Consider the following 18,497-nt stretch of genomic DNA (forward strand, 5'->3'; position numbering starts at 1 on the left):
TCTGCTGTACTGAAAGAGAAGCCCTTTGTTTGTTTATAGAAGTCAAGGCGCCCTCACAGCACTAACTCTTTCCCTTATTAGAGGACTCAGTAGGAGGATCAAGTCATACAAGCTAAAACTTATAGCTTAGTTTCATCTGCTGTGCTGTCCATTTACCTGATCCACAGTGCTCTGGAAACACTTATTAAATTATTATTTGCAGAACAAAGTTTGAACTAAAATAAATCAACTCAAAATAGTTATATTTGCCCTTCCGACGAAAGCTGTTTTCACTATGTATAGCTTGCTACTAGAGATAACTTTCTGCTCTTCTTGACTTGTAGTGTATTGAATTTTATGGTAGCTGAAAAAAAAAATACAACAAAAAATTGTAAAGCATGAAACTGCTCTAGAAAAATCCAGAAGCCAGAAGCGCACGAATGAGTGTGTTTATACTCTCCAGTTCACATAGAAAAAAAAAATAGGGATGCTAGTCCAGTGGTTCCAGAGAAAAACAGCGCTGTGGGAAATGTTATGATAAAAATACATCCTAGGTCCTAGGAGGCGTACCTTTATTAGGATAAGTCAAATGGTGGATAGTGAGAAACAAGCCAGTGGCTTGGTAAGATAGCCTGGGTCCTGATGGACGGCCCTTCTGCTCTGATAGAGATGGTCTGATGGTAGGATTTGCCTGTCAGTGCAGGGACCACGTGATCGCGGCGTCCTGGGATGAGGTCACCGCGGTGTGCGAGAGACGGAGGGGAAGAACCAGCGTAAGACCGCAAGCTGAAGTGAAAGCCGGTAACCAGGACAACATGTTTTGTGCACATGGGCCTTTTCAAGTCCAGGATAGACAAGGTTATCGCCCATTTTATAGGGGGCAGGCCCGGCACAAAGGCCGGCTCAAGAGAGTACAGAGGGAGGAGACGCGGACAAAGCGGACGGCTCGTCCCACCTATACCATTAATGGCGATGATAACCACGGAGCAATTTATACATAGAAATTAATGAATGCCAGAATAAAGGGTGAAAAAAGTGACAATATAAAATTATTCTACATAAACTTATATGCAGAGAGAGCGACTTCCTTAATATAAATAAAAGGTATATGCTATCCTGTTTGGAATGTTCTACATAACATTATATAAAATTATATACATATTATGAGGGATACCGCCTAAAAAAATGTTATGTAGTTTTTCATGTAAAAAAAGACTGTATGTAGAAGAGACTAAGTGTATAAATATTTCATTGCAAATCTGTTAATAAATTGACTGGTTAATCAATAAGAAAAAAATAATAAAAAAATTAAAAAAAAATAATAAAAAATGTTGAGTTAATAGCAACATTACTCTCATGACATCAGATTAAAATACAATGATAAATGCAGTAATATATATTTAAAATTCTAATTGTTTAAAACATGCTTAATAGCTTGACCTAATAGTGGTAATGGAAATATGAATTACAATGAAATCGTAATGGTAATAATAGTAAATACAGTAGGTCTATAAACAGAGATAGTGTAAAACGGAAAAAAAAAACTTCTTTTAAAAAAGGAGCAAACAGATAAAAAGTGAAGAAAAATAAGTAATGTCTGCACCAGTAGTCCACTACTAGTATATGTGCAGAAAAATACAGTACTAAATGATACTGTGGACTTCCAAATCTTCATTAAGACCTTTTTCTGCCATGGATCCAAACTTGAAGATCCACAAAGTCTCCCTTTTGCACAGGAGAGCCAACCTCTCATTATCCATGAGAGTCCCTTTCACTATGTGTTCAGTGGCCATTACCTCTAGAAAACTGAAATTCTTATTGTGATAATGTAAAATATGCCTGGGGATGCGGTGTTTATCACATCCCTCTTTAATGAGTCTCCTGTGTTCCCCCACGCGATTGCGTAGAGGACATATGGTGCGGCCCACATATAAGAATTTGCAAGGAAAAGTCAAAACATAGATAACATGGTCTGTGGCACAAGTGAAGTGTCAAATATCATAAACTGTACCCCTAGGGTAAGAGATGTGAGACCTACCATGCGTAATCAACTGACATGTAAGGCAGCGTTTTTTCTTACATTTGAAGATGCCTGTTCTATTATCAAAGTATGGTAGGTCTCACATTTCTGACCCTAGGAGCACAGTTTATGATATTCGACGCTTCATCAGTTAACCAATCAATTTATTAACCGATTTGCAATTAATTATTTATACACTTAGTCTCTTCTACATACAGTCTTTTTTACATGAAAAACTACATTAAAATTTTTTTATGCAGTATCCCTCATGATATATATATAATTCCATTACAGGATAGCATATACCTTTTATTTATATTAAGGAAGTCGCTCTCTCTGCATATACGTTTATGTAGAATAATTTTATATTGTCACTTTTTCACCTTTTATTCTGGCATTCATTTATTTTTCTATGTATAAATTGCTCTGTAGTTATCATTGCTATTAATGGTATCGGTGAGACGAGCCGTCCGCTCTGTCTGTGTCTCCTCCCCCTGTACTCTCTTGAGCCGGCCTCTGTGCCGGGCCTGCCTCCTATAAAATGGAAGATAACCTTGTCTATCCTGGACTTCAAAAGGTGCATGTGTTCGAAACATGTTGTCCTGGTGATTGGTCTTCACTTCAGCTTGTGGTCCTACACTGGTTCCTCCCCTCCATCTCTCGCACACCGTGTTGACGTCATCCCCGGACGCCGTGATCACGTGGTCCCTGCACTGACAGGCGAATCCTACCATCAGAACATCTCTATCAGAGCACTATCCCACTTGCTGTCAATGGGAATGGGAGAAAAACAAGAAGACTGGGACTGATCTCTTCCAAAGGGGGAAGGATTGGCCAAATGTTTGATTTTTTTTTTTTTTTCCCTCAATCAAAGGTCACATTCTGTAATACCAAAGCCTTTGGTCACGTGTCCATTAGTGTTGAGAAGAACAGTTATATACTCCATAAATCTGTTTTAGCACTAAAAATTGGTTTCAATAACCTTCCACTACTATAAATTCCAGGGTATGTTGGCATAATTCTGTTTTACTTTTTTTATTGTCTGCAGTGTATTTGATCGAGAGGATGATGGCGTGGCAGCCTTGGAGAGGAGACAGGCGGAAAGGAAGAAGGAGCTCATGAAAGCCCAAAACCTTCCTAAAACACCAGCCTCACAAGCTCGCAAAGCCATGATTGAGAAACTGGGGAAGGACAGTGGAAGGTATGCACTTTTATATTATCCTTGGCACAGCTCCTGAGTTTGAACACCTGCCATAGCAGTTATTAAGGGTTCCCAGTCTTCTATTTCTGTTGGGTTTACGATTTACTTTATGTAATGGGAAAAGTAGCAGTAAGAGTGACCCTTCTAGGTATATGTGAACAGAACTGGGAACTAAGATGGTGAAATTTTCACTGGAGTCATCGCAAGTGATTATTTTAACTCCGTCCTCCACTGAAAAGTCATTGCTTTTAAAATCTCTCCCGTTTTTGCCTGTTTTTTTTTTCTATTTATTATTCTATGGAACAGCAGCGGTATTATCAATGTTGTACGTGCTATTTCTGATCTCTTTTTCTCAGAGTGGAAATTTATGTCTATGGGAATTTTCCAAAGTCCCTGTAAAATTGCAGCAGAAGAAAATAATTAAAATGTGTACTCTATTTATGTTGTATTTTTCACTGGCTGACCTTTCTTAAATACAGATTTGTTAGAAAGTGTGAGTAAAGCTTTAAATTCATGATCTATTATATAAAAGGCCATTTTTTTCCGTATTCTGAAAATGCCATTTGCAGAGATTGTAATTTGTGCGTTGTATGACAGTATGGAAACTTCATGGTTTTCCTCCTGTCTTGCTGTCGGATATCTGGATTTTATTTGAAGTCACCAGTAAAGCAGGAGTCTGTCTTTTCATGGTCTGGCTGAGCATCTAGCCTGCTTTATTTGGGCCCCCTATGTGCATTAGATGCTGACTGTTTACTTTTACCTTTTTAGCTGCTTTTAGCTGTCTGCTGGATGTAAGTATACAGATCTTGATAGATGCTCATTTTTCACATGGTGAAGCAAAGCAAGCAACAGAAATCTGCAGTGGAATTTTATTTTGCTGTGGATGTAAAAGCCACTAATATATACAGCTGCACGTATAAAGGGATTTTATTTTTTTTGTACCCCGACATGGTTTCATTTTAAGTGGGATGGAATGAATAGAAACCTAATTTACTTATGTAAACCCTAACAATGAACTCCTTTTTTTCTTTTTTTTTTTTAATGCAGCCTTTTGGCCTGTTATATATATTATTATTATTATTATTATTATTACTATGAGTTTATATAGCGCCAAAGGGTTTGCTCAGCGCTGTACAATAGGGGGGACAATACATGGCACAGTACAACAACAACAAACAACGTACGAGGGGTAAGAGGGCCCTACTCTTTCGAGCTTACAATCTAGGAGGGAGGGGGTAAAGGTACAGTAGGAAGTGGCTGAGGGGGATGAAGTGGTGGGAGGAATGAGGGAGGATGGCCGTTAGGTGAGGGTGGGGTAGGCTTCCCTGAAGAGATGGGTTTTGAGGGAACGCCTGAATGTGAATAGGGAAGGCGACAGTCTGATGAATTGGGGCAGTGAGTTCCAGAGGATGGGGGAGGACCTGGAGAAGTCCTGCAGTCGTGCATGGGAGGAGGAGACCAGGGAGCAGGATAGAAGGAGGTCCTGTGAGGAGCGAAGGGTACGGGTAGGGTGGTACTTGGTGATCAGGTTGGTGAGGTAGTCAGGGGCAGTGTTGTGAACGGCTTTGTAGGTCAGGGTTAGGAGTTTAAATTTGATGCGTTGGGCAATCGGGAGCCAGTGGAGGGAGAGGCAGAGGGGGATGGCAGAGGTGGAGCGGGTGGTGAGGTGGATGAGTCTGGCAGCTGAGTTCAGGATGGTCTGGAGCGGGGAGAGCCTGCACTTGGGTAGGCCAGTGAGGAGGGAGTTGCAGTAGTCAAGGCGTGAGATGATGAGGGAGTGTACTAGAAGTTTGGTGGTGTCTGGGGTGAGGAAGGAGCGTATCTTGGCAATGTTGCGAAGATGGAGCCTGCATGTGTTTGTGAGTGATTTGACATGCGGTTGGAGGGAGAGGTTCGCGTGAAGAATGACGCCAAGGACTTTGGCTTGCGGGGCGGGAGTGATAGTGGAGTTGTTGGTGATGATGGATAGGATGGGGGGGGGGGGGGTGTTGGCAGGGGGAAAGATGAGGAGCTCGGTTTTGGAGAGGTTGAGCTTGAGGAAATGTAGCGACATCCAGTCTGAGATGTCATTTAGGAGGTGAGTGATGCGGGCGGAGATAGTGGGGGTGAGGTGAGGGGTGGAGAGGTAGATTTGGGTGTCGTCAGCGTAGAGGTGATAGTTGAAGCCGTGAGATTGTACGAGTTTGCCCAGGGAGGAGGTGTAGATGGAGAAGAGAAGGGGTCCAAGGACAGAGCCTTGGGGGACCCCAACAGAGAGGGGGAGGGAGGGGGAGGTGGCACCATTGTAGGTGACACTGAAGGAGCGTCGGGATAGGTAGGATGAGAACCAGGAGAGAGCGGTGTCTCTGATGCCAAGGGAGAGTAGTTTATTAAGGAGGAGGGGGTGGTCAACTGTGTCGAAGGCCGCAGAGAGGTCCAGGAGAAGGAGGACAGAGTAGGCGCCCTTGGCTTTGGCGTTGAGTAGGTCGTTAGTGATTTTGAGGAGGGCAGTTTCAGTGGAGTGTAGGGGACGGAAGCCGGACTGTAGAGGGTCAAGGAGGTTATTGTCTGTAAGGTGGGCGCTTAGGCGATCGTAGACTATGCGTTCAAGGAGCTTGGAGGTGAGTGGCAGCAGGGAGATGGGTCTGAGGTTGTTAGGGTCCGCGGGATCCAGGGAGGGCTTTTTGAGAATGGGGGTGATATGCGCGTGCTTTAGGGGGGAGGGGAATACGCCAGTAGAGAGGGAGAGATTGAAGATGTGGGTGAGGGAGCGGATGAGGGAAGAGGGGGGTGACCGGAGGAGTTGAGAGGGGATAGGGTCCAGGGGGCAGGTAGTGAGGCGGGCTTCTGAGAGGACTTTGGCGACTTCCTCAGTAGTGACAGGGCTGAGGGAGTGCAGTGCGGGGGGGGTTATGGTGGGCGGGGCATTGGGAGAGGAGGGGGGCAGTGCGGTTGTGAGGGCAGAGGAGGGGGGAGATGAAGGGGTGACGGGGGTGAGGAGGCTAGGTGGGGAGGTAGATTGCAAGTTGACGATGTCCTTACGGATAGCGTCAATCTTGTTGTGGAAATGGGTGGCAATCTCGTGGGCGGTGAGAGAGGTACTGAGTGGAGGAGGGGGGGGTGAGAGCAGGGAGTTGAAGGTGGAGAAGAGTCGGCGGGGGCAGGAGGAGAGGGTGTTTATTAGGTTAACAAAGTAGGCCTGCTTGGCGGCGTGGAGGGAGGAGGTGTAGATAAGAAATGCAGATTTGTAGAGGGAGAAAGTATGAGGGGACCTGGTTTTGCGCCACAGTCTCTCCAGTGCGCGACTGCGACGTTTGAGGCATTTAGTGCTGTCGGTCTGCCAGGGTTGAAGCGGTCTGGGTTTGATGATGCGTGTGGTTAGGGGTGTGGCAAACTTGCTCATCAGAATTGGAGCGGAGTTCCCCCTCAACCCTCGTTTTCGTGTTCTGTCTGTGTATTTGAGGTCTTCCTGGAATCCTCACATCCCCCCTGCATTCCTGTGAGGCAGACTTTATCTCCTGGCAAATGGTGTGAAACAACCAGGAAGACATGAGAAGTGGAGCCAGCCAGTCGGCAGAGGTGTCATTTTTATCACCCAAAACTATGTAAGCCCACTCATTATCAAACGGACCAGAATAAGTGCCCAGTCCTCAGGTCAACTGTATGGTTCATATCACGGGATATGAAGCTAGTAATTTAGTGTAGAGTTCCCCAATGACCACTCCCAAGTCAGAGCCCCCCCTCCCCTTTTGGCCTTTAAGACTTTTAAGTGAGTTAGAGAAACTCTGACACACACACACACAGGGATCTCCCAGCAACATCGTAACAAGGGGAGATCAAAGAAGCTTTCTGCTCACAACTTGAATTTGCTAAAACCAGGCAAGGCAAGTAACTTATCCTGTATTTTCCCGCTATTCTATGTTTGCTGTGTCTTTGTATACATATATATATTTTTGTGATATCTCTTTGTACATATTTATTTTGCATCCAACGCTTTTAGTAATAAATCTTTCTTTCTGAAAGTGTTAAACTGTTTCTAAGCGCTTACTTGCAATTCACGAATCCCTGCCTTTGAAGAGACGCTACTGTTTGTATATCTCTGTATAGCAAGGTCCGCGGGCCGTGCTATATAGACCAATATTTCAATCATTATAGTGTATATTTAGTAACGGGAGTTTCCCAGTCTCCGACAAAAGTGGTGGTGGCAGTAGAGGGTTAGTTGCGTAACTAACCTGACCCAGTAACAAGCGCATCCAGGCTGCAGGCACCGATTGTAGTCCATTAGCTGGGCAATCGCTGTGTAGGGTGCAGCTGGGTGGGGCCTTGTTACGCGCGTCACACCGCGGTTTTGGATCGGCCGGCCCTTCGGTCACGAGTTTGGTGAGAAGGTCTGGGGTCTGACGCCGTGGGCGTGACGTATTACTGTTAGTCGCGGCTGTGCGATTGTCGCCTGTTGGTGGCGGCGACCGCGGGTCGTGACATATTGTTGGCAGCGTACGTGGGATAATTGCAGTAAGAGCTTCAGTGCAGTGTTAAAAGTTGGCTCTGCACTGAAGGATTGTAACCTTTGTGGAAACAGTCCTTAGAAAACAAGCGGTGCATATTTTATTTTATATATATGTGTGTATAGAGAGACACATAGCAACAGCTCCTTCTTTTCCTACGTTTTTCTTCTATCTTTGCTTGCAAATATGCCTGGTGAAGCAGATTACGAGAAAATGAGCAAAGCTGATTTGAAAGTTGAATGTGCCTCACGAGGATTGGACGTCGGTCGCAAAACTCGTGAAGATTTGATTAGTGATCTAGTGGAGTATGATATCCGAGCAAATCAGAACTCGGGGGAACTTGAACATGGAGAGGTTCCCATTACCCACATTGCCAGTGGCTCAGAGACGGCCTCACAGGATGGGCATACAGAGACTGACACTGGAGGATCACCAAAGGTTAACGTCACACCACCGCCTGAGTGCGCTAGCCACGTGGTGCCGGTAACCAGCAGAGACTCTTCTCAGATGCAGGAGGCCCTAAAACGCCTCCTGGAGACAGATTTGGAGGCATACCTGCGGTTCATGGAACGCCAAGCAGCGGCTGACAGAGAAGCTGCGGAACGCCGGGCTGACAGAGAAACTGCAGAGCGCCAAGCAGCAGCTGACAGAGAAACTGCGGAACGCCAAGCTGAGAGAGAGGCGGTGCAGAGGGAAGCTGATCGTCGGCACGAGATGGAGATGGCAAGGCTCCAGCAGCGACCGGGTCAGAACCTCGGGTCCCTAGATCACAGGGACGGCACTCTTTCCGTGGGCGCAGCCAAGTTTCCCGCAATGGAAAAGGACAGTGACATTGACACGTACTTACTGTCCTTTGAAAAAACGTGCCGTCAGTACCATGTGCCCCAAGCTCAATGGGTTCGGTACCTGACACCAGGGCTACAAGGCAAGGCCCTGGAAGCGTTTGTTGAATTGCCAGAGGGGCAAGATGATGACTATGAACGTTTAAAAAATGCCATTATCCGGAAGTACCAGATGACCCCGGAAGTGTACCGCAAGCGGTTCAGGTCCATGCAGAAAGGACCTGGGGACTCTTACACGGATGTGGCAAGTCGCTTACGCACCACATTCCGACAGTGGACTAAGGGACTGAAAGTTGATTCTTATGAATCTTTGGAGGATCTCATGATCCGAGATCAACTCCTGCACATTTGCCCAGCAGACGTCAGACAGTTCGTCTTGGAGAGGGAGCCAGCATCTACTACAGCTGCAGCAGATCTGGCCGATACCTTCGTCCACACGCGAGTGCCTGAACCTCGCAAGGCTCCTCCAAACAGCTGGAAAGGGGGGAAATCATCCCTAGCAACCTCTCCCACTTCGGTGAGTCAAGCTTCACCTCCGCCCAACCCTGCAGCGCTTGGAGCCAAGCCATTCCTGACTGACACCCGCAGATGTTTCGCCTGTGGGAAAGCCGGACATCTCAGGACCCAGTGTCCTGAGCAGAAGAAGATGACATCATCGGGCCAGCCAGCCCGCAACTCTTCCTCCGTGCTGCTGGTCAGTAGAAAACCTCGGGGACCCAGCATCAACCTACAGCCGGTCATCGTCGGCAACCGGACCGTAACAGGCTTACGTGACACTGGAGCTGAAGTCACCTTAGTCCGACCCGAGGTGATAGAGGACACAGACATCATCCCCGAGAAGTTCCTGACCCTCACCGGAGTGGGGGGAACCCGTTCCCGCATACCCCAGGCATATGTGTTCATCGACTGGGGTGCAGGGAGGGGGATGAGGCAGGTAGGAGTCTCTGATGATATTCCCACAGCTGTCCTATTGGGGGCCGATCTGGGCACCCTTATCGCCTATTATGCCCCTGCTAAGGACTCTCCGGATGCCCCCCTGGAACTCTCGGGACCTACCAAGGTACAGTGTGCAGATATTGAACTAATGTCTGGGCAGCCTGTGGATGGACAGAGGGAGGGGGCTGGGAAGGGAGCGGGGTGGCAAGATTCTCCATTAGCTGGAGAGGGAGAAGAAATCCCCTTGTTGGGGAAGGTAACGAACTCAGGTGACATGGACAGTAGACAAGTAACTGTTGAAAATGATGAGGACAATGATGTTGCAAATGCCTGTAATGTTGATGTTAATGTCGGTAATATCATTAGTAATGTCATTAATAAGGTCAGTAATGTTGATGGTTCTGATGATACTAATGAGGCATCCCTCACCTTAGTGGTCACCCGCAGTGCAGCTCGGGTAGCTGAGGCACAGACTCTGGTCTCAGAACAGCAGGAGGATGTCCCTGACCCCTCCCCTTGTTCTGACCCAGTGGACTCTGCCTCCAGGGAGTCTCAGCAGCTGTCATTGTTTGCTACAGGACCGCTGGCTGGGACCTGTAGTTCCACATTTGAGGCTGCCTTACTGACAGACCAGACCCTGGAGCAGCTCAGGAATCTGGCTAATGGCCCCCCTGCGGAGAATGCTAAACAAAAGGTCTACTGGGAGCAAGGCAGACTATATAGGGAGGGGCTGCCCACTGAGGGAAGGGGGACTGACATTGGTAGACGACAGCTTGTCGTGCCTCATCCCTGTCGGGGACAGCTGCTGAAGGTGGCTCATGAGATTCCTCTGGCCGGGCACCTGGGCATCACGAGGACGCGAGCCCGATTGATCCATAAATTCTTTTGGCCCACTATGTTCGCGGACATAGCGGATTACTGTCGGTCCTGTGGTACCTGTCAGCGAGTTGGCAAGGCAGGAGAGGTGCACAGGGCCCCATTACAACCTTTGCCTGTGATTGACGAACCTTTTAAGAGGGTGGCAGTAGACATCGTGGGGCCTCTAGCCATTCCTAGCAGCTCAGGCAAACGTTATATCTTGACAGTGGTCGACTATGCCACCCGGTATCCGGAAGCTGTGGCTCTCTCCTCCCTCCGGTCGGACAAGGTTGCGGATGCTCTGCTGGGAATCTTCACCAGAGTGGGGTTTCCGGCCGAGCTTATTAGTGATCAGGGGCCCCAGTTTGTGTCCGACCTGATGAAAGCTCTCTGTCAGAAGATACAGATGACGCATATCATGGCCAGTCCTTACCATCCACAAACGAATGGCTTGTGCGAACGTTTCAATGGCACATTGAAACAAATGTTGCGCACCTTTGTGGAGTCCCAGGGCAAGGACTGGGAACGATATTTGCCTCATCTGTTATTCGCTTACAGAGAGGTGCCTCAGGAGTCCACCGGGTTTTCGCCCTTTGAACTTCTGTACGGGCGGAGGGTGAGAGGGCCTCTGGACCTAATCCGGGAGGGCAAGATTGCGGACCCAGAGGTCTCCGTGGTGGATTACGTGCTCAGGTTCCGGGATAAAATGGAGATGCTGGTGGGGTTGGTACGAGAAAACATGGCCCAGGCCCAGACCAGGCAGAAACGTTGGTATGACCGTAATGCCAGGGAGCGGACATACAACGTTGGGCAGCAGGTGTATGTTCTGCTACCCTTGCGGCAGAACAAACTGCAGGCTGCCTGGGAAGGCCCGTACCCTATCACCCAGCGCCTGAACAATGTGACCTATCTGGTTAGGTTAGGCGAAGGAAGCAGACGGCAGAAGGCCTTCCATGTTAATATGATCAAGGCTCACCACGAACGTACGGCCTATGTCATGCCAGTCTGCAGCCAACAGGAGACTGAGGAGTCTGACCCCCTCCTGGACCTACTCGCAGACACTAGGGAAGGGGAGTCAGCCCTCCCGATCAACCCGCTCCTTACCCCCACTCAGGTACCTGGGCTGGAGAGAGTGCTGGCAGTACATGGGGGTAGGTTTACTGGGAAGCCTGGGAGAACTCATCTTGCTACCCACAAAGTAGACACAGGGGCCCATCCTCCTATTAGACAATCCGCCTATCGCGTCTCGTTAGAGGTGCTGGCAGATATGAAGAGGGAGGTGGAGGAAATGCTGCAGTTGGGGGTGATTCAGAAGTCTCACAGCGCCTGGGCGTCCCCTGTAGTCCTGGTCCCCAAAAAGGACCGGACGACCAGGTTCTGTGTGGACTATCGGAAGCTGAACGCCATCACCGCTGCAGATGCCTACCCCATGCCCCGGATCGATGAATTGTTGGATAGGCTGGCGGCGGCCCGCTATCTCACGATCATGGATCTGAGCAGGGGGTACTGGCAAATTCCTCTAGCGCCCGAGGCCCGGGAAAAGTCGGCCTTCATCACCCCATTCGGCTTGTTCGAATTCACGGTCATGCCCTTTGGGATGAAGAATGCCCCAGCCACCTTCCAGAGGGTCATGAACGACCTATTGGAGGGGCTGGAACAGTGCGCAGTAGCCTACCTGGACGACATCGCCGTGTTCAGTCCCACCTGGGAAGAACATCTGGGGCATCTGTCACAAGTTCTGGACAGACTGACAGCCGCCAATCTGACAGTCAAACCCAGCAAGTGTCAGATAGGCATGACAGATGTCCAGTATTTGGGACACCAGGTAGGAGGAGGCACCCTGAGGCCTGAAAAAGGGAAGGTGGAGGCCATCCTGGCCTGGCCTACCCCACAAACCAAGAAGCAGGTCATGTCATTCCTGGGGACAGCTGGCTACTATCGGAAGTTTGTAGGTAACTATAGTAGCCTGGCGAAACCCTTGACTGACCTGACCAAGAAGAAACTGCCCAAGGAGGTGTCGTGGACACCCGAGTGTGAGAAGGCCTTCCAGGCCTTGAAGGAGGCGCTGGCCAGCGCCCCTGTGCTACAGGCTCCAGACTTCACCCGTCGTTTCCTAGTGCAGACGGATGCCTCTGCATATGGATTGGGTGCCGTCCTGAGCCAGGTTGATGGTTCAGGAGAGGAACATCCCATCCTCTACCTGAGCCGGAAGCTGCTCCCGAGGGAGGTAGCATACGCCACGATCGAGAAAGAGTGCCTGGCGATCGTGTGGGCTCTCCAGAAACTACAAATGTACCTGTATGGGCGGCACTTCACCGTGATCACTGATCACAATCCCCTGAGCTGGCTAAATCGTGTGGCTGGGGAGAATGGCAAACTACTCCGGTGGAGCCTAACTCTCCAGCAATACGATTTCACCATACAGCATAAGAAGGGCAGCACCCATGGCAACGCGGATGGGTTATCACGGCAGGTCGAGCCAGCAGAAGTCGGTTGCGTCAGGAGGGAACTTGTAGCTCACTCCTTGGCAACCACTTAAGGGGGAGGTGTGGCAAACTTGCTCATCAGAATTGGAGCGGAGTTCCCCCTCAACCCTCGTTTTCGTGTTCTGTCTGTGTATTTGAGGTCTTCCTGGAATCCTCACATCCCCCCTGCATTCCTGTGAGGCAGACTTTATCTCCTGGCAAATGGTGTGAAACAACCAGGAAGACATGAGAAGTGGAGCCAGCCAGTCGGCAGAGGTGTCATTTTTATCACCCAAAACTATGTAAGCCCACTCATTATCAAACGGACCAGAATAAGTGCCCAGTCCTCAGGTCAACTGTATGGTTCATATCACGGGATATGAAGCTAGTAATTTAGTGTAGAGTTCCCCAATGACCACTCCCAAGTCAGAGCCCCCCCTCCCCTTTTGGCCTTTAAGACTTTTAAGTGAGTTAGAGAAACTCTGACACACACACACACAGGGATCTCCCAGCAACATCGTAACAAGGGGAGATCAAAGAAGCTTTCTGCTCACAACTTGAATTTGCTAAAACCAGGCAAGGCAAGTAACTTATCCTGTATTTTCCCGCTATTCTATGTTTGCTGTGTCTTTGTATACATATATATATTTTTGTGATATCTCTTTGTACATATTTATTTTGCATCCAACGCTTTTAGTAATAAATCTTTCTTTCTGAAAGTGTTAAACTGTTTCTAAGCGCTTACTTGCAATTCACGAATCCCTGCCTTTGAAGAGACGCTACTGTTTGTATATCTCTGTATAGCAAGGTCCGCGGGCCGTGCTATATAGACCAATATTTCAATCATTATAGTGTATATTTAGTAACGGGAGTTTCCCAGTCTCCGACAAAAGTGGTGGTGGCAGTAGAGGGTTAGTTGCGTAACTAACCTGACCCAGTAACAAGCGCATCCAGGCTGCAGGCACCGATTGTAGTCCATTAGCTGGGCAATCGCTGTGTAGGGTGCAGCTGGGTGGGGCCTTGTTACGCGCGTCACACCGCGGTTTTGGATCGGCCGGCCCTTCGGTCACGAGTTTGGTGAGAAGGTCTGGGGTCTGACGCCGTGGGCGTGACGTATTACTGTTAGTCGCGGCTGTGCGATTGTCGCCTGTTGGTGGCGGCGACCGCGGGTCGTGACAAGGGGTGCCAGAGAGTCTAGGGCAGCTGACAGTGAGTCATTGTACAAGGTGGTGGCTAGGTCAGGACATGACAGTGGGAGGATGCTGTCGTGTAGGCAGTCGGCGGCAGAGTGGAGGGGGGCCGGGTTCAGGTTGCGGAGGTTGCGGCTGGTGATGGTTTGGCGTTTTTGAGGGGGGGAGTTGGGGGAAGGGGAGATGGAGAAGGTGATGAGGTGGTGGTCGGAGAGAGGGAAGGGGGTGTTCCAGAACTGGTTGAGGGTACAGAGGTGGGAGAAGACAAGGTCCAGGGTGTTCCCTCCGAAGTGGGTGGAGGATTGAGTGTGCTGTGTGAGCGCGAAGGAGGAGGTTAGGTGGAGGAATTAGGAAGTAGCCGGTGTGTTGTCGTTGATGGGGATGTTGAAGCATTTTGTTTGTTTCAAGAAATTACTATAATTGATGCATTTGTTTTTCGATACATGCAAAAAAAAAAAAACAAACTGTGCTGTTCTGTGCACTCTGCAGTGTTATCAGCCACGTCCAGTACTCTGTGGACTGCATAACTCTTCCACCCATTGTAATGGAGATGGGGAGGTTTTCTATCATTTTTAAAACATTTCCAGTCCCAGGGTGACTACTTTTGTCCCTGCGTGGACACAGGGCAGTGAGTGATCATTGTCATCCTAGGACATGAAGTGTGTTACTGACAGGATCACCAGATGTAAGTAAAGGAACAAAAGTTTGGAAAAGAGAAAATGAATGCAGCCTCTACATCTAAAGATTAGTGAGCTGCAATATATACATTTTTGCTCTTGGGTTTAAATACAATTTAATGCTCAGGTAAATTGTGGAATTCTAAAGATTTTCAACTTAAAATGAATTATAATGTCCTTGTGTCTTTTCTTTCTTCCTTTTTGTTTTCTTCTTTTAAGCTCATCTAGTCCTGCTTTTGCCAAAGTTGCCACTCCAAAGCCATCTGCATTTGGCGTCCCTAATGCTAACAGTATCAAGCAAATGTTGTTAGACTGGTGCAAATCAAAGACACGAGGTTATGAGGTACGTCTTCTAAGAGATCTTGTGTGTTTCCATTTTTCTCATTTCTGGAGAACGTTTTGTTGTATAAAGTAGCTTTAACTTCAGGAAAATATGTATGAAGATATGTATACAGGCTGACATTGCTGACCTTTCAGACTGAAAATGTTATTACCTGGTTGTCATGCCAATAAAATAAATAACACTACAGTTTTCCCTAACTGGTACATGTATGCAGTTCAAAAAAAGTGAGCAGAGTAGGCAATAGTCTGATAAATTGGGGTAGAGAGTTCCAGAGGATGGGGGAAGCTCTGGAGAAGTCCTGAGACGAGCATGGGAGGAGGAGACAAGGGAGCTAGTGAGCAGGAGGTCGTGCGAGGAGCAGAGAGTATGGTTTGGGTGATATTTGGAGACAAGATCGGTGATGTAATTTGGGGCAGAGTTATAAATGACTTTATATGTTGTTGTTAATGTTTTGAATTTTATCCGTTGGGCAATGGGAAGCCAGTGGAGGGATTGGCAGAGAGGGGTGGCAGATACAGAATGGTTAGTAAGGAGGATGAGCAGCAGCATTCATGATAGACTGAAGAGGGGATAGCCTGCGATTTGTTAGGCCAATGAGGAGGGAGTTACAAAAGTCAAGGCGAGATATAACCTCGGAAACCACTAAGCAACTTATTCACTCCCTGGTTAAGAATGGGCGTATCAGGTACTCTTCATTTCACTGTGGTATAGGTTGTACAGCGGATTTGTACTAAAATAAAATGTATTCTCACAGATATATTATATGAAATGTAACATCATTTATTAATACTGAGTTGATAAGAATCTAGCATTGTCACTTCCTTTTCTAGCATGTGGACATCCATAACTTTTCTTCTAGCTGGAGTGATGGAATGGCCTTCTGCGCCTTGGTCCATAACTTCTTCCCTGAGGCGTTTGATTACAACCAACTCAGTCCACAAAACAGGAGACAGAATTTTGACCTGGCTTTCTCAGCTGCAGAGTATGTATTGGCTTTCTTGGCAAGCTTCTGTTTTTTGGGGGTTTTGTTTTTTGTTTTTATTATCTATGCATCTTGATTTTAGCAGAAAATTGTCAGAAACTCACATTGCCAAAAGAAGGAACAGTAACATTTTTCTTGGTATATGATCAAAAGGTTTTCCCAAAAACCTATGACATGCACAGTCCTCCACTGGTGGTCATAGCTATGCAAATGTGGTGGCTTAAAGCTGAACTTTTTGCTGGAATCAAAGTTACCTGTGCACTGAGACCCCTGTGTTGCTACCATGGTGAAATGTTTGTTTTGTCTAGGTGACTGGAATAGAAAGACATACTTTCCTAAATCCTCCTTTCCCGCAGGCTTCCTCCTCTACAAAAGACCAGTCCCATATTGCTGCTCCTCTTTGCTGCCTTAAAGTTAAATTTGGTCGCTCCCCTACAAAGGTTCCGTTTTGGTCTTTTGTATGTGATGAGCAGCCCCTCTGAGCAGTAGGAAAGCTCAGTAAATGGATTGGGGCAAGGGGCTAAGTTTAAATTGTACCAGAAAATGTAAGATTTCAGAGCCATTCCTGATCATGCATTTTTCCTCCGTATGCTCAGTCTGGAATACTGAGACTTATGACAGAATTACATTTACATACTGAGGCTTTATGACAGTAGTGATAGCATTCAGACATCACATACTATTCTAATACATTTCATGCTGCTGGTCCTAAAGGCATGCCACCAGCTACGTTGTTTAATTCATACGGATCCCTAAAGTGCTGTCAGTAAGGGCTTACAATTAACAACTGCTAATGAACTTGACTTGCATTTCAGCACTGCCTGGACTTGGCTGATCAATAGTATGTAGAATAGTTGATGAAGTGCGCTGAATTTGTATGGCACTCCCAAGAATAATGGCTTGTATAGGTGCATATAACCAAGCACAGGACTTTTATTCAGCAAGGCAGCAAACGCAGTTTTAAAGCAGGAGGGCTTTGTACCGCACGTCTGTAGCATAAAACAAGCAAAACATCTGCAAGTACAAGCCACTAACTAAACTCAGATCAAATTTGTACTTTTATGTGTTGAGTCACAACCCCCCAATTCTCTAAAGGCAGTTGGCAGGGTGTACACATGCTGAGACTGTGAAGCTTTGCTTGACAGCCATGGCAAAATGTACCCCCCTGTCGTGTTTGGGGGCAGTACCGCTATTGAATGTGACCCTTTCAAGTGAATGGGGCCGCACAGCAACAGCATGTTGGTGTGGCATTTATGGGGTTAAAACAGGCAGTGAGGTGGTAACCTGTCAAATGCCTGTGAAAAATGATCCAATTGCAGATTGTTGTTCAGAGGCGCACAAGTGACAGCTGCACATGTAAACATAGCCTTAGAGAGCCCTGAGCATCGGTCAGCTCACATATATAAAGGTATGTGGACAGCCGAGACCAATAATGAGATGGGGCTATTCATTAGGTTGGCAGATTGCATTCTGCTGTGTAACTATGACTGTGCCCTTTGCCCTTTGCCCTTGATCCTAATATAAAGGCTGCCAAACTGGGATTCCAGCCAAACTGTTACATTTACAAAACACACGTGAACTGTTTTACCTGCTGAAAGATTGGTCTTGCTGTATTTTGAAATTGAATGTTTTTATGAATATATCTGAAATACTTTTTATATTGCTTGGAGTCACACTTTCAGTATACTTTTGCTGCTTTGGTATAGATATTGTGTTAATGTCTGTTATCATTTCAATGTTAGTAATGTAGGAAATTTCCTATTTGCTGAAATTTATTGACTTTGTTTCAAATGTTTTCCAAAGTGCTAATGCTGAAAAAGGTTCTTAATGTGAGGATGAAATAGTACAGTTCCCTGGGGGTGGTAAATAGTGGAGGTCCACGCTGCCATCACTCTTTGCCTGCTCTGTCACATGGCCTGTACTGCTGCTGCTTTTGGATCTCTAACTACATGACTTTTCTTGTATTCAATTGGCTTTTCTGCTGCTGGCAGCTTCTAGACTATATACTTTGCTAGTGATGCTGTGTGATATTGCTGCCAATCCCAATTGCAAGCAGTCCAGTGAAATGTGTAAACTAGAGGAGGGAGGGCAGTAAAGCTACGTTATTGCTCAGACTTGTGTTCCCCAAATCAGTCCTTAAGGATTACAGAGACAATGTGCATTCAGACACTCCAATCAAGCCTTAAGCAATAATAGAGTATGGAGTGCACTTATCAGTGTTATTCAGTAGCTCAGTATTCCTCAGTTTCTATTAAAAAGTGTCATAACAGGAGGCTGCTCAGTTATTAAAGGCGGAACTCTGGTCTATTGTAAGGTTTTGGATAGAATGCAGAACAAAAGTAAGGTTTTGGCTGGAGTTTCACTTTAAATTAGGTGCAACATTTAGTGTTCCCTGAACATCAGCCATCCTGGCTTCCCTTCCCAATGTGTGAACAACAGGCCAGTTACTGAGTACTGGAGCTGTCATAATTGTGGGTGGGTCCCATACTCCTACTAATCTGGAAATGCTGGGTATTTATT

The 18,497-nt window shown here is 47.1% G+C and overlaps 1 protein-coding gene across 2 annotated transcripts in view; it reads left to right on the forward strand.

Annotated features, from left to right (window-relative positions):
* Nucleotides 1-18,497, forward strand: part of SMTN (smoothelin) — a 188,172-nt gene that overhangs the window by 154,270 nt on the left and 15,405 nt on the right. For both annotated transcript variants that reach the window (XM_089652203.1, XM_089652204.1), the window contains exons 16-18: nt 3,048-3,200; nt 14,872-14,995; nt 15,826-15,977. In XM_089652203.1, coding sequence (XP_089508329.1) covers nt 3,048-3,200; nt 14,872-14,995; nt 15,826-15,977 — 429 coding nt within the window. The remainder of the gene's footprint in view (nt 1-3,047; nt 3,201-14,871; nt 14,996-15,825; nt 15,978-18,497) is intronic.

The sequence above is a fragment of the Staurois parvus genome, unplaced genomic scaffold, assembly GCF_062004578.1.
Source record: "Staurois parvus isolate SC_StPar_1 unplaced genomic scaffold, SC_StPar_1.0 ptg000673l, whole genome shotgun sequence".
Lineage (NCBI taxonomy): Eukaryota > Metazoa > Chordata > Amphibia > Anura > Ranidae > Staurois > Staurois parvus.